This window comes from Mesoplodon densirostris, chromosome 4 (genome assembly GCF_025265405.1).
Source record: "Mesoplodon densirostris isolate mMesDen1 chromosome 4, mMesDen1 primary haplotype, whole genome shotgun sequence".
Taxonomy (NCBI): domain Eukaryota; kingdom Metazoa; phylum Chordata; class Mammalia; order Artiodactyla; family Ziphiidae; genus Mesoplodon; species Mesoplodon densirostris.
The window spans coordinates 135,649,759-135,664,364 of NC_082664.1; the positions used below are offsets into that span (position 1 = coordinate 135,649,759).

General features: G+C 48.6%; 1 protein-coding gene across 1 annotated transcript in view; it reads right to left on the reverse strand.

Moving 5' to 3' along the window:
* Positions 1-5,516: 5,516 nt before the first annotated feature.
* CGNL1 (cingulin like 1) overlaps positions 5,517-14,606 on the reverse strand; it is a 164,579-nt gene continuing 155,489 nt past the window's right edge. The window contains exons 15-19 of the mRNA XM_060095287.1: positions 12,548-12,631; positions 11,558-11,682; positions 10,078-10,186; positions 9,541-9,704; positions 5,517-8,457 (exon numbers count right to left, since the gene is read on the reverse strand). Coding sequence (XP_059951270.1) covers positions 8,316-8,457; positions 9,541-9,704; positions 10,078-10,186; positions 11,558-11,682; positions 12,548-12,631 — 624 coding nt within the window. The 3' untranslated portion in view covers positions 5,517-8,315. The remainder of the gene's footprint in view (positions 8,458-9,540; positions 9,705-10,077; positions 10,187-11,557; positions 11,683-12,547; positions 12,632-14,606) is intronic.

Sequence of the window (14,606 nt, forward strand, 5' to 3'; positions counted from 1 at the left end):
TTAAGAAACAGGAAACATCTCGAATAAACAACCTAACCTTGCACCTAAAGCAATTAGAGAAAGAAGAACAAAAACATCCCAAAGTTAGCAGAAGGAAAGAAATCATAAAAATCAGATCAGAAATAAATGAAAAACAAATGAAGGAAATGATAGCAAAGATCAATAAAACTAAAAGCTGGTTCTTTGAGAAGATAAACAAAATTGATAAACCATTAGCCAGACTCATCAAGAAAAAAGGGAGAAGACTCAAATCAATAGAATTAGAAATGAAAAAGGAGAAGTAACAACTGACACTGCAGAAATACAAAAGATCATGAGAGATTACTACAAGCAACTCTATGCCAATAAAATGGACAACCTGGAAGAAATGGACAAATTCTTAGAAATGCACAACCTGCCAAGATGAATCAGGAAGAAATAGAAAATATGAACAGACCAATCACAAGCACTGAAATTGAAACTGTGATAAAAAATCTTCCAACAAACAAAAGCCCAGGACCAGATGGCTTCACAGGTGAATTCTATCAAGCATTTAGAGAAGAGCTAACACCTATCCTTCTCAAACTCTTCCAAAATATAGCAGAGGGAGGAACACTCCCAAACTCATTCTACGAGGCCACCATCACCTTGATACCAAAACCAGACAAGGATGTCACAAAGAAAGAAAACTACAGGCCAATATCACTGATGAACATAGATGCAAAAATCCTCAACAAAATACTAGCAAACAGAATCCAACAGCACATTAAAAGGATCATACACCATGATCAAGTGGGGTTTATTCCAGGAATGCAAGGATTCTTCAATATACGGAAATCAATCAACGTGATACACCATATTAACAAACTGAAGGAGAAAGACCAAATGATCATCTCAATAGATGCAGAGAAAGCTTTTGACAAAATTCAACACCCATTTATGATAAAAACCCTGCAGAAAGCAGGCATAGAGGGAACTTTCCTCAACATAATAAAGGCCATATATGACAAACCCACAGCCAAAATTGTCCTCAATGGTGAAAAACTGAAACCATTTCCACTAAGATCAGGAACAAGACAAGGTTGCCCACTCTCACCACTCTTATTCAACATAGTTTTGGAAGTTTTAGCCACAGCAATCAGAGAAGAAAAGGAAATAAAAGGAATCCAAATTGGAAAAGAAGAAGTAAAGCTATCACTGTTTGCAGATGACATGATACTATACATAGAGAATCCTAAAGATGCTACCAGAAAACTACTAGAGCTAATCAATGAATTTGGTAAAGTTGCAGGATACAAAATTAATGCACAGAAATCTCTGGCATTCCTATATACTAATGATGAAAAATCTGAAAGTGAAATCAAGGAAACACTCCCATTTACCATTGCAACAAAAAGAATAAAATATCTAGGAATAAACCTACCTAAGGAGACAAAAGACCTGCATGCAGAAAATTATAAGACCCTGATGAAAGAAATTAAAGATGATACAAATAGATGGAGAGATGTACCATGTTCTTGGATTGGAAGAATCAACATTGTGAAAATGACTCTACTACCCAAAGCAATCTACAGATTCAATGCAATCCCTATCAAACTACCACTGGCATTTTTCACAGAACTAGAACAAAAAATTTCACAATTTGTATGGAAACACAAAAGACCCTGAATAGCCAAAGCAATCTTGAGAACGAAAAATGGAGCTGGAGGAATCAGGCTCCCTGACTTCAGACTATACTACAAAGCTACAGTAATCAAGACAGTATGGTACTGGCACAAAAACAGAAAGATAGATCAATGGAACAGGATAGAAAGCCCAGAGATAAACCCATGGACATATGGTCACCTTATCTTTGATAAAGGAGGCAGGAATGTACAGTGGAGAAAGGACAGTCTCTTCAATAAGTGGTGCTGGGAAAACTGGACAGGGACATGTAAAAGTATGAGATTAGATCACTCCCTAACACCATACACAAAAATAAGCTCAAAATGGATTAAAGACCTAAATGTAAGGCCAGACACTATCAAACTCTTAGAGGAAAACATAGGCAGAACACTCTATGACATAAATCACAGCAAGATCCTTTTGGACCCACCTCCTAGAGAAATGGAAATAAAGACAAAAATAAACACATGGGACCTAATGAAACTTAAAAGCTTTTGCACAGCAAAGGAAACCATAAACAAGACCAAAAGACAACCCTCAGAATGGGAGAAAATATTTGCAAATGAAGCAACTGACAAAGGATTAATCTCCAAAATTTATAAGCAGCTCATGCAGCTCAATAGCAGAAAAACAAACAACCCAATCCAAAAATGGGCAGAAGACCTAAATAGACATTTCTCCACAGAAGATATACAGACAGCCAACAAACACATGAAAGGATGCTCAACATCTTTACTCATTAGAGAAATGCAAATCAAAACTACAATGAGATATCATCTCACACCAGTCAGAATGGCCATCATCAAAAAATCTAGAAACAATAAATGTTGGAGAGGGTGTGGAAAAAAGGGAACACTCTTGCACTGCTGGTGGGAATGTGAATTGGTACAGCCACTATGGAGAACGGTATGGAGGTTCCTTAAAAAACTACAAATAGAACTACCATATGACCCAGCAATCCCACTACTGGGCATATACCCTGAGAAAACCATAATTCAAAAAGAGACATGTACCAAAATGTTCATAGCAGCCCTATTTACAATAGCCCGGAGATGGAAACAACCTAAGTGTCCATCATCGGATGAATGGATAAAGAAGATGTGGCACATATATACAATGGAATATTACTCAGCCATAAAAAGAAATGAAATTGAGCTATTTGTAATGAGGTGGATGGACCTAGAGTCTGTCATACAGAGTGAAGTAAGTCAGAGAAAGACAAATACTGTATGCTGACACATATATATGGAATTTAAGAAAAAAAATGTCATGAAGAACATAGGGGTAAGTCAGGAATAAAGACACAGACCTACTAGAGAATGGACTTGAGGATATGGGGAGGGGGAAGGGTAAGCTGTGACGAAGTGAAAGAGAGGCATGGACATATATACACTACCAAACGTAAGGTAGCTAGCTAGTGGGAAGCAGCCGCATAGCACAGGGAGATCAGCTCGGTGCTTTGTGACCACCTGGAGGGGTGGGATAGGGAGGGTGGGAGGGAGACGCAAAAGGGAGGGGATATGGGAACATATGTATATGTATAACTGATTTAATTTGTTATAAAGCAAAAAATTAAAAAAAATTAAAAAAATTAAAAAAAAGAGAGTAAATACAAGTGAGGGTTTACAACAATGTCCAATATAGAGCAGTAAGTGGCCAACACACTTAGCTATTGAATTGTACGTGGAAAACCAGGGGAAACCAGTGGCACCGGCTATAGGCAGAGGGCTAGCCAAGCCCAAGAGCAGACAAATTTGGTGTGCCATAAATATACGAAGGACTTAATATTTGTATCTAATTTCCACTTAGCTTGATAATCATTTTTGTAATCACACTATAAGCTTATAAAGGTCCTAGACAGGGCCTTAAACCTTGTATCTGCAACAGCACCTGGCCCATGCTGGCAGGTTCTGCCCTTGGGCTGGCTACTTACTCCACATGTGACCTATGGGAAAATGCCCAGCCTCCCCAAGCCTCAGAGTCCTTACCTGCCAACATTTCTGCCTTGCTTGTAAAACTGTTTAATTTTGTTTACCCAGAAGATCTCTGGAATCACATGCCCCATCCCCGGGGCGCTGTTGACAACTGTTGTGAGACCAAGTGAGATTCCTCACGGTAGGAAACTTGCAAAGCTACCGCCACAGAATAGGTGTCATTGTTGAATGTCTCTTGGAAGGGCCCTGCACCCTTTCCAGCTTTACCAAACCCGGCATGGGGCACACACTCAAATCTTGCTCTGCAGATGGAGACAGGCTGGGTCTCAGGTCATACACATGAACATCCACGATGACTTTCAGTGCAGGTCTGAGAGCAGGACCAAGGCCTGCTGACCCCTCCACAAAGCCTGGAATTTCTGGACTTGAGGCTGTTCAGCTGCTGATAGGAACTTGCTGTCCAGTCATTTTCTCCTGTCATTTGAAAGTTTAGAAAATTTTCTGACTGATGACTATCTTCCTACAAAGACAGGATTGCTGAAACCATCCACAAGTTCAAAGAAGGAAGAATGTCGAGAATGTGGGGGAAGGAGCTAGCTGCGGGCCTGGAAGGACTTTTTCCCTTTGGCTCTGAGCTCCTGAGTCACTTCCCTCCCACAGGCACAGGGGACAGGTAACCTCTCAGGATCTGTTATGCTCACCACAAAGACCCTGGCACAGGGGCCAAAGAGGCTTAAATACAGTTTCAAAAGCAACTAGGACCAAAAGGGTGTGTTTTACTTACAAATGATAAAATTACACCCCCAAAATCCTGACCTTTCTTAAAAAAAAAAAAAAGCAAACAATTTATGCAAAGACTTTGAGGACTTATTAAAATTAGAAAAGCTCATCTATATTTGAGCGCTCTGTTTAGTCAGAATAAAGGGAGTCAAGGGCTGCAAGCTGGATGGGCCAGATGTTTACATCACTGGGGGCGTTGAGGGGGCGGTGGTCAGAGCTACGGGCAAGAAGCAGCAGCCACCTGCGGCGGCCGAAAGGGTTTAATGGAGAAATGCCCTGGTGGACGGCAGTATCGGGGGAACCCACCAGGGTTGCCGAGGGGCGCAGAGGAACAGCAGCAGGCCGCCCTGACCACCTTTAGAACCAGAGACACAAGGAGGAGGTATGGTCGCCCAAGTCCTGTGCATCCTGTGCAGTCCTGTCCGGCTGCATCACTGCTGGAAACGCTGCACAAAAGAGGGGCAACAACAGAAAAAGGCTGACCTCCACCTGCTCCCACAAGCTGACCCCGACCAGAGTCGTCATCAGTCGTTGGGGGAGACCCAGGGCCTTTAGGGATCAGCCTCCAGAGGACAGGGCAGAGAATGGCACTGAGGACCATGAGCAGTGTAGGTCCCTTCCACGTGGAAGTGACTCCCGTTTCATATAAAATGGACCAGGGTACCTGCTGTTAGCCTGCTGCAGATCATGTGAGATTATGTGCTAACTGTGATTACAGGAGAACCCATTTCAGTTTTGGAACAAGGAAAAAACAGGGGGTGCCTGTTTATTCTCAGTTATCAACACACTTCCCCTTTTGCCATTTTCTGGAAATGGGCAGTCTGGATTTCTCAGAACATCACAACCATCCAGGGGCATTAATCCTCTCAGCGTGCCCCACTTACCCCCTCCCCACCCTTCTATTTCAGACACGGGTTCCAGCCTGGAACGCCCCAAGTTCCCCTACCTTGGGTAGCTTCCAGCCATTCACCTGGGCTGTTTCTTGGCAGACACGGAGCCAAGCTCTGGAGAAAACAAGGGAGTCGAAATAACAGGAGTCAAGATTCCTGCTGGGTGATACCGTTTATTGAAAGGCAAACTTGCTTTCTCCAGGAGTTCACTTACATGGAGGTAGCTGCCTAAGAATGTCTCTTCCCGGTGACAAACCTAGGCGATCAAACCATACCCGAAAGCAGAAACCCAACAAAATAAGACTATCGGCATTGTCGGATGACACTCAGAAGCAGGAAAAAAAATTATAAAGCTATATGATGATTGTCTCTTCAGCACTGCATTTGGCCACATACTTGTTTATTAAATAAAATATCTTTTTTCTTTTTAAACTAGCTAAAGAAAATACTCTTGAGTAGGGTTAGTTCTTAAAGCGACAAACAGAAAAAAATATGTATGTGTACATAATAAGATCAAAGAATGACAGCGTGTCAGAGCTGGCAAGGACCTTGAGCCCTGGTCCTCAATCATTCCCCGTCATCTGCCGCTCTGAGTGCAGGCCTCTCAAGGTCACCCGTCAAGGTCACCACAGTAAGATGAGCTGGTACTTGAAAACATCTCTCCTCTCAGCTCCCAGGCTCATATTCCTCCCATCCTGGTGCACTGCATGCATCCAGTTCACTGCCAGCCTCATTACAGCGCAGGAGGGCGCATTTGTTGACATTTTTAACGTTCCAATTTTAGGGTAAAGATGCAGATCTTCTGAATGGTGAGCTCTGTTCTCTTTTCACAGGCAGTTTGTTTCTTGCAGCCTGCCTCATGGCTACCGGAAGGAACTGGCCAGAATGAGAGGCAGAAACTTTCTCACAAACTAAGACAGATGCTGACTCGCTCCCAAAGTTCTTGGGCCCCCAACTTTTCCCATCTCTAATCTGTAGTGATGAGCGGGTGGAAGCATTGCTGGGCAGGCTTCTTGGCAAATTCCTAATGGTGGTGGAAGCAGCGGGGAACTCAACAACATATGAGAGTCGAAGAACCCCTGTGGGTTCCAATGAGCCAGTCAACCAACCACAGGCTTGCTGCCTCCCCAAGAGGACAGAGGGGCTCCGGGGCTAGGTTTGAAGGGGCTCAGCCTCTGTGTTCATTGGTGTGACTGTTGTCTATCACCCCCTTTCCCCTGACAGTGCTCCAGGAAGGGAGGGATTTTGATCCACTTTATTTACTGCTGTGTCCCCAGTGCCAAAGACTGGGATATCATGGATGTCCAATAAATATATGCTAAATGAATGAACGGCTAAAGGGAGGAATCTCTCCATACAAGTAAGCAGAGGCAAGAAGCACTCCGCCCAGCAGAGGTAGAAGAGGGCTTGGCTCTTCTGCTCTGGGGCCTCACCCATGGCGGCGGGGGGCGACGACACCTACCCATAAATGGGGCTGATCACTCTGAATCCTGCTGGGTGCACTCTGTGACCTGGGGTAGGTAGGGCCCTGAGATTCCCTGCTTCCTGTGGCAACTGTCATGGAGCGCTGGGGTCACAGGCCTCTTATCTACCAGGATATGTGGGGACACCGTGAGGTAGCTGAACACTCACTCACATGCACACAACTCGAAGGGTTCCCTCCCTGGCCACGGCCCTGACTGGCTGTGATTGGACCTGGCCTCTGTGTGTGCCTAGGGATCATCACAGTGGAGGTGACACCAGGAAGGGCAAGAGGAAGTGCCAGGATACCCAGCATCCTCCCAGTGCCTCCCTGAAATTCCATCCCAGCAATGTGGCCTTGCCCAGACCTCACCCAGTCCCAGACCTCCTGCCTGGTGCCGGCCGCTGTGCCTCTGTCCCAGAAGTCAGGATTCTTCCAGTTTGCACAGACATGCCTCTGTCTGACTTCTGCTTCCTTCCTCCCTTTCCTGACATAAACCTGAGATCCTGTTCAATCTGCCTCTTGCAGAGGCATCCTACACATCCCCCCAGCTTTCAACAACTTCTTCCTCTTCCACCTCCTCCTTCCTACCCACGCTCACACACGCCTGCTTATCTCCTCCATGACCTTACTGCACATCACCTGCCTCTTCCTCAAGCCTAAGTCCACGAACCTTGCTCCCAAACCCTCACGGTCCCCACCTGGTAACCACCCCGTCCAGGGACGGTGGAGAGAGTGTAGTTTGGAGGCGGGAGGAAAGGACCAAAAAGACACGACAGGAGGGCTCCACCCCCGGCCCCGGAAACCAACATCATTTTGTCAAAAACCGTACGTGCATGTCTGCCCACTCCACCTGTGCAAAAGAAATTGCGGCTCGTGACTGGTATTGGTCTCAGCATGGTTCAAAAATTTTAACAAAATTCTAGATAAAATAAGCAACCAAGGACCACGGATACAAGTGACCTCTGACTTCCCTCTCTCCATCAACAAGTTCTTTACCAAGACCACTTGAACTTCTCTTCTTAGGATTAACTGTGCCTTATCACCACAATTCCTTTTTCCAACTCTGATGCCCAGAGTGGTCTTTACTTTCTCCCTCTTGCCTCTGGCTCAGTTATACTTAAAAATCTAGTAGCTTTGTATTTTTAAAAATAATACTCAATAGAGATGTGTGAACTTTACAAACAAGCCACCCCACGAAGCCTCTGCAACATTCCAAAATGGAACAGCAGCAGTCTGTGAGAAGGTCTGATTTAAAATATGTACAGCCTATGCATCCCCCCCCGCTTCACAATGGCTATTAAATAGGAACTAGCATTTGGACCCTTTTTCTTGACGGGGGCGCGGAGGGCAGAGAGGAGCAGCAGTGCAGATGGTGCTGCAGACAGCTGTGCAGAACGGGGGCTCCATCCTGCCAAGTGGCTGCAGGCGTCTCAACGCATACCCTGCAATAGCTGCTGTCTAAGCTACCAGAGCTGTGCTGCCATAGAGATCCTAGGAGGACATGATGTCACAGGGGGGAATTATCTGGTCCACGAAGAGGAGGTGATGGCGCTCCCTTCCTCGCCTCCCGCTGCGGGCGGCTGCAGGCCCCTGGAAGTGGGCTCAGATCTGGCTGGCGGCGGTGCTATCCTTGGGGAAGGTGTAGCTCAGTGGCGCCTCATAGAGGCTCCCCCCATCTGTGCTGAGGTCGTCGTCGTCATCGCCGTCCACGTCATCCAGCACTTTGCTTGGCAGCTTCTTAAGTCTGCAAAACAACAGGCGGTGTGTTTCCTGGCCCTGGACCGGGGCTCACCTCCGATCTGGAGGCGAAGGGGTTCTAGGCGCCTGTCTCTCCACCCCAGCAAGTGGCATATACGCACAGGAACTTAACTTGTCTGCACCTGCCAGTTCCTATAGCAACAGGGAGCAAACTGCCCACCTGAGAGCACGGGAGGCTGCTGCTGACAGGGTGGGCTGGGCAGGGCTGGGGCAAGGTCAACAGTACTGATTTTTCCTTCTGCCTCAAGCTCCAATATGGCTCAGCAGGGTGCTGCCATGAATCCCATCTTAATTTAAAATTTTATCATCTTGTTCACCATGGGTTGTTTGCATTAATTTTTTTTAATATTGCATCTTGATTGAGATTTTTGGTGTCCCCTTAAATTTTGCCCCCTAATGCCAGCCTGGGGCTGGGTTCTCGATAGACATGCCCTGTTTACAGGATTCTCAACAGGCTCCAGTCTTCTGGACATTTATAAGAGAACTACCTGGGCAGCCAGCAAAAAGCCCCAGGTCACAGTCGGCCTCCAAGAAAGGCCCAGCTCCATGAATGGGTGTGAACTTAAACTCAACCCCTCACTCCAATGTCCCAGGCAGTGACCCTGAGGCAGGGAAAGCAACCCGGCACCTAATCCCCCATCCTTAGGGCCGTGGCAGGGGAGCTCGAGAGAGCAGCTCTCTCCGGAGACCAGGTTTGGGATATCCTCGTCCTCCTGAGAACACAAGCCACAACTTTATCTCATTTCTCCCTAACCTAGGAGTCCCTAAGGGCTGGTCCAGGAGCTGCTCCCTGCATGGTGGTGTGAGCTAGTCTGACATCCCTGACAGGGATGATACCTGCCCAGCTGACACCGGGGCAATGGTACAAGGATGCCACACGTGACACCCTACTGATCACGTGGGGCGACTGGAGCGGATACAGCCGCTCTCACCCCTAGGATGGGATGACCCCAAAGGTGACAACAAGGGATCAGCTTGAGACAAAGGAGTGGGAGCGCTCTGAAAGCATCAGGCTCCCCTCAAACGTCAGGGCCATCACAGCCGCGGGGGGGTCGCCGCACGTGCCCACCTTAAGTCCTTCTTCATGGAATTTAGCTGCCCCTGCAGCTGCTCATTCACGTCCATCTGTTCCTCCAGCTCCCTCTGCAGCTTCTTCTTAGAACTTTCCAGTCTGTCTATTTCCTCCTCAGCCTCCTCCACCTGTCGCTTCATTGCTTTCAAGCGCAAGCTCAGCTGCAGGGGGAAGGCAGGCCGTGAGCCAGAGGGTCGCCCAGCCCAGCACGGAGAGGCCAGTGGTCCAGCCCCCTTCTGTCCCAGCAACCAAGGTGTGGCAAAGGGGGCAACCAGCCTCACGGGAAAGTGGAGATGAGACTCTAAGACCAAAAATTCTACTTTTTAAAAGCCAAGTTCAGGGTCTGAAGTTTGCTGAAATCCCCTACTAAAGTGGGCTCTAAAGGCCCCATTCCATGACGTAAGGGGTGGAGTGCAAAGGGCGGACTCAGTCCACTCAACTTCACCGCTTGCCTGCCCGCCGAGGCCTCCCCTCCCTCTCGCTTCCCCAGCCCGAGACATTAAATCTTAAAAGAGCTCGCAGAGGGTCCCGCACCTGGTCCTTCTGATCAGTCAGCGACAGATGCTCATCGTCCACCTGCATCACTAGCTCTTTCACCTTCCGCTCCAGCCGGCGGTTGCTGACCTGGAGGCTGGCCCGGTCCCTGGAAGAGTGGGGGAAGCAGAACAGAGGACCGTCTCATCCCAGCCCCCCGGGAGGCCAGCCCAGGGCTGCCTGGTGGACGCAGGGTCAGAGAGACTCACAAGTGTACAGTAGGACAGCGCTGCTCATTGGACAGATGAGGAAACAGGGGCTCTGAGAGGGGGAGGGACTTTGCCCAAGGCTGCAGAGACAGAGAGAGGCTGAGCCGGAGCCAGACCTGCCCTGAGTGCTCCCAGTCCTGGGTTTTACTTGGTAAGGCAGTGGGTCATAGACTGCCAGGCTGTGAATGTTTGGAGTTTACTCCAGGCTGCCCTGGAGCAAAAAGGCCCAGTCCCAAAAGTCTTACTGAAAATGGATTATGTAAAGTACTCTATGCACACACACCCACACTGCTTCTAGGAAGGTGAGGGGCCATAAGTAAGAACTGAGGCTGGGGGCTTCCCTGGTGGCGCAGTGGTTAAGAATCCTCCTGGTCCGGGAGGATCCCACGTGCTGCGGAGCAGCTAAGCCCATGCACCACAACTACTGAGCCTGTGCTCTAGAGCCCGTGAGCCACAACTACTGAACCCACGCTCTACAGCCCATGAGCCATAACTACTGAGCCCTCGCTCTAGAGCCCGCAAGCCACGACTACTGAACCTGCGTGCCACAACTGCTGAAGCCCATGCGCCTAGAGCCCCTGCTCCGCAACAAGAGAGGCCACCGCGACAAGAAGCCGGCGCGCCACGGCGAGGAGTGGCGCCGGCGCGCCACGGCGAGGAGTGGCCCCTGCTCGCCGCAATTAGAGAAAGCCCACACGTAGCAGCAGAGACCCAATGCAGCCAAAAATAAAAATTAAAAAAAAAAAAAAAAAAAAACTGAGGCTGGTCAAGCTTAACCCGGTACTGGCCCTCAGGCTGTGGTCTGAGAACAAGCTGTAGAGAATCACATGTAGTCATCTGATCCTGTGTCCCTTCCACCCACATGCCCATGTCTGACAGATGGCCACTCAGTCTCTGCTTGAATATACCTGGCCCCCCAGAGCAGAGACAGCCCCCTTACCTCTATTCCAGCTCAAACTCAGTAGCTTACAAGGCAGCCTGTCCTATTTAAGGCATGGGAAAAGGAGCAGCTAAGAACTGAGCAGTGGGGAGTCCCAAGTTTTAGTCCTGCTACATCAATATTCTGCCAGGCTACCTTCCTCAAGTCATTTACTTTGGTGGGTCTCAGTTTTCTCATCTATAAAATGGAAACAATTTTCCAGCAAGGTTGTACTTGCTCTGCCTTCCTCACAGGCTTTCGAGGATGGGAAGAGGTACAGGTGTGAAAGCATTTTGTAATGTGATGCCCACTACCCACCAGGGCCTCTGCACCACGGCTGGGCCCGTCTCACCTCTCCTCGCTCTCCAGACGGTCCTCCAGCTCTGCGATCCTGGCCTCCATCTGCACCACCAGCCCCTCTTTGCTGGACCTGTAGGAACCTTCCAGGTGGATAATCCGGCTCTTTAAGTCCTTGTTCTGGAATTAGACAGGGAGGCTGTGAGGGGCTGTGTCTGCCGGGCCCTCTGTGCAGAGCAGAGCAGAACACAGGGTGGGGCAGTGTTTGGTCAGTGACTGCGGTAAGCCTGCTTTCCACCTTAGGATGTGTGGCCCCAGGAGACCTGGGGATGTATCCAGGGAAAAGCTTTGCACTCATGTCCTGGCAAGCCAAAAGAAGAGATTCTATCACATTGCTTATAAGCCTGAGTGAAATCTTTGCATGTCCTAAGACTACTGGATGTCAGACAAATGAGGTTGACCTTGGCCTTTTATAAACCTATTGAGGCGGGGACTTCCCTGGAGGCTCAGTGGTTAAGACTCTGCGCTTCCATTGCAGGGGGTGTGGGTTTGAGCCCTGGTCGGGGAACTAAGATCCCATGTGCTGTGCGGCACAGCCAAAATAAATAAGTAAATAAACCTACTGGGGTGGGACAGGAGAAATAGGCTCCTTCAGCAATATCCTACATCATATTCGGTGAAGAACTTACATGAATGGCATGTAAAATAAATAGTGATTCAAGTAAGGTTTGTTAGCAACTACTGCATCTGAGGACACTGGTTCTTTATTATTCTCCTTTCATTCGAATTTAGCCCTGTTTAGGATCTAGAAACCACACTTGCAATTCTACCTCTCCCCAGCTGCTAAACTCACAAGCACGCTTAATATTGTGGGAATAACCTCTCTGGAAAAGGCCTCAGAAACACCTGTACCTCTCAGGTGAGTTACTCTGCAGAGTTCTTGGGGGTGCTGTGCAAAGAAGGCTCAACCAAGGGGCTCTAGTCCAAAGCCATGGCGGGGGCGGGGGGGGGGGAGGGAGGGGTTCATGAGGCCAGCTGCCCTCACCTGTCTCTCCAGGGAAATCTTGTCACACTCTAAGTCTTGCTTCACGGCTCGCTCCTGAAGTAGCTCGTTCCGCATCTGCTCCATCTACACCACACAGTGCAAAAGCCCAGAGGTTAGAGGGGGTGTTCCTATAGCCTCTGTGCTGAAATGGTTCGCAGGTATGAATTCCAACAACCAAGTCAGCTCCCCTTTATGACGGGGGCCTCTTGTCTTCTCCCCTTGAATACTGGAGCCGCCCCTTAGATATTCTTGAGTTCTCAACGATTGCAACAATAATGATACAAATACCAGTAATAGTCCAAGTTAACCCTGCAGTGATGGGTCGAATCGTGTCCCCTCCAAAAAGACATATTAAAGTCCTAACCCCTAGAACCTCAGATGTGACCTTATTTGGAAATAGGATCTTCACAGAGGTAATCAAGTTAAACTGAGGTCATTAGGGCGGGCTCAAATCCAGTATGACCGGTGTCCTTATAAAAAGGGGAAGTTTGAATGCAGAGACAGACATGCACAGAGGCAAGACAGAGAAACGGGGAGAATGCCACGTGAAGACGGAGGATTGGAGTGAGACATCTACAAGTGAAGGAGCACCAAAGATTGCCGGCACACTCCCAGAAGCTAGGAAGAAGCAAGGAAGGGTTCTCCTACAGGTCTGGAGGGAGTACGACCCTGCTGACACGTTGCTTGCAGGCTTCTGGCCTCCAGAACTTGAGACAACATATTTCTGTTGTTCTAGGCCACCGAGTGGATGGTACTGATAACTTGTTACAGCAGCCCTAGGGAATCGCTACACCTGCTCAGCACTCCACCTGTACTATCCTACGACATCCCCACCACAAGCCTATGACGCAGGTAATGTCTCTGCTGAGGACATCAGGGCTTGGAGAAGTTAATCAACTTGGATCATGACCAATCATCCCAGCCCGCCCAGGACTGAGGATGTGCTCAGGCCACGTGACTCTGAACGCTAAGACTGAGGGAGTCCCAGGCAAACTGGGATGAGTCAGTCACCCAACTTGCCAGGGATCTACACAAGTAGTAACAGGGGAAGCTAGTATTCCCCTGAGCTGCTGGCTGCTGCATTACAAGTTCGAGCTTCGGCAAAGGCTTCTGCAGTCAGCATATCTCAGATGCTGCTAGATTTCTCCCTTCTTATGCCAAAAGCAGAAGTCAGCAAGAACACTCCAGGTGTCCTGCCAAAGGCTAAGCCTCACCGAGGATTTCTTCTATATTAATAGGAAATGAGCCTAGCTGAGCGGCATCTGGAAAGAAACCCTGTCGCCTGCCTATCGGTGTCTCCATTCCCCATCCCCAGTGGGCCTTAGCAACAGTGAAATGTGCTTCGGAGGCCGAGGCCCCAGACCCTGTTCCCAGGACCGTCCAGAAGAGGGCAACCTGAAGAAGCCCAGAGAACTAAGAAGGTGAGCCAGGAGAATAAAACTGCCTGTTCCTTCTTAAGGACGGGTCCGACAGAGGTAAGAGGTGTGCACACAGGAGTCCCTGGATGCCTGCGGAGCACGTGTTAACAGTCTCACCCTGACCAGCCTTGATTTGGATTTTCACAAATCCAAATCCTGTACAAGCACCCTCGTGAGTAAAACATAAGCTCACCCCCTTCCCTGCCATCCACTTGGAGTGCAAGGCCTGAGGAATAATGAGAGGAGACGCCACCACGACGGGCTAGGCTTGCATCTCCCACTGTCCTGACCACAGCGTATGCACAGAGTGACAAGCAGAGTGGTGTGGCTGGCCCAGAGTGGGTGACCTGCCCACAGAGGAGGGTGAACCTGTGTGGTCCAAAAAAACGTTTACATTTTTGCATTTCTGACTGGCAGGCTTCTAAGTCAAAGGGGTTCCGAAGTTTACAGCAGCGTACACTGAGGTCCGGGGCAGTTATCCACATCTCGGGAGGGAGAAGGATCAGAACACAGGCCGTGCCTACTCAAGGCCCAGTACCTCACCTTCTCTGGCTCTCTAGGCTAACTCAGCGAAAAGGCTTCGAATAGACTTAGGGTCTACATACAGCCGTCACGTAAAAAACCAAGATCCAGGAGGCAGC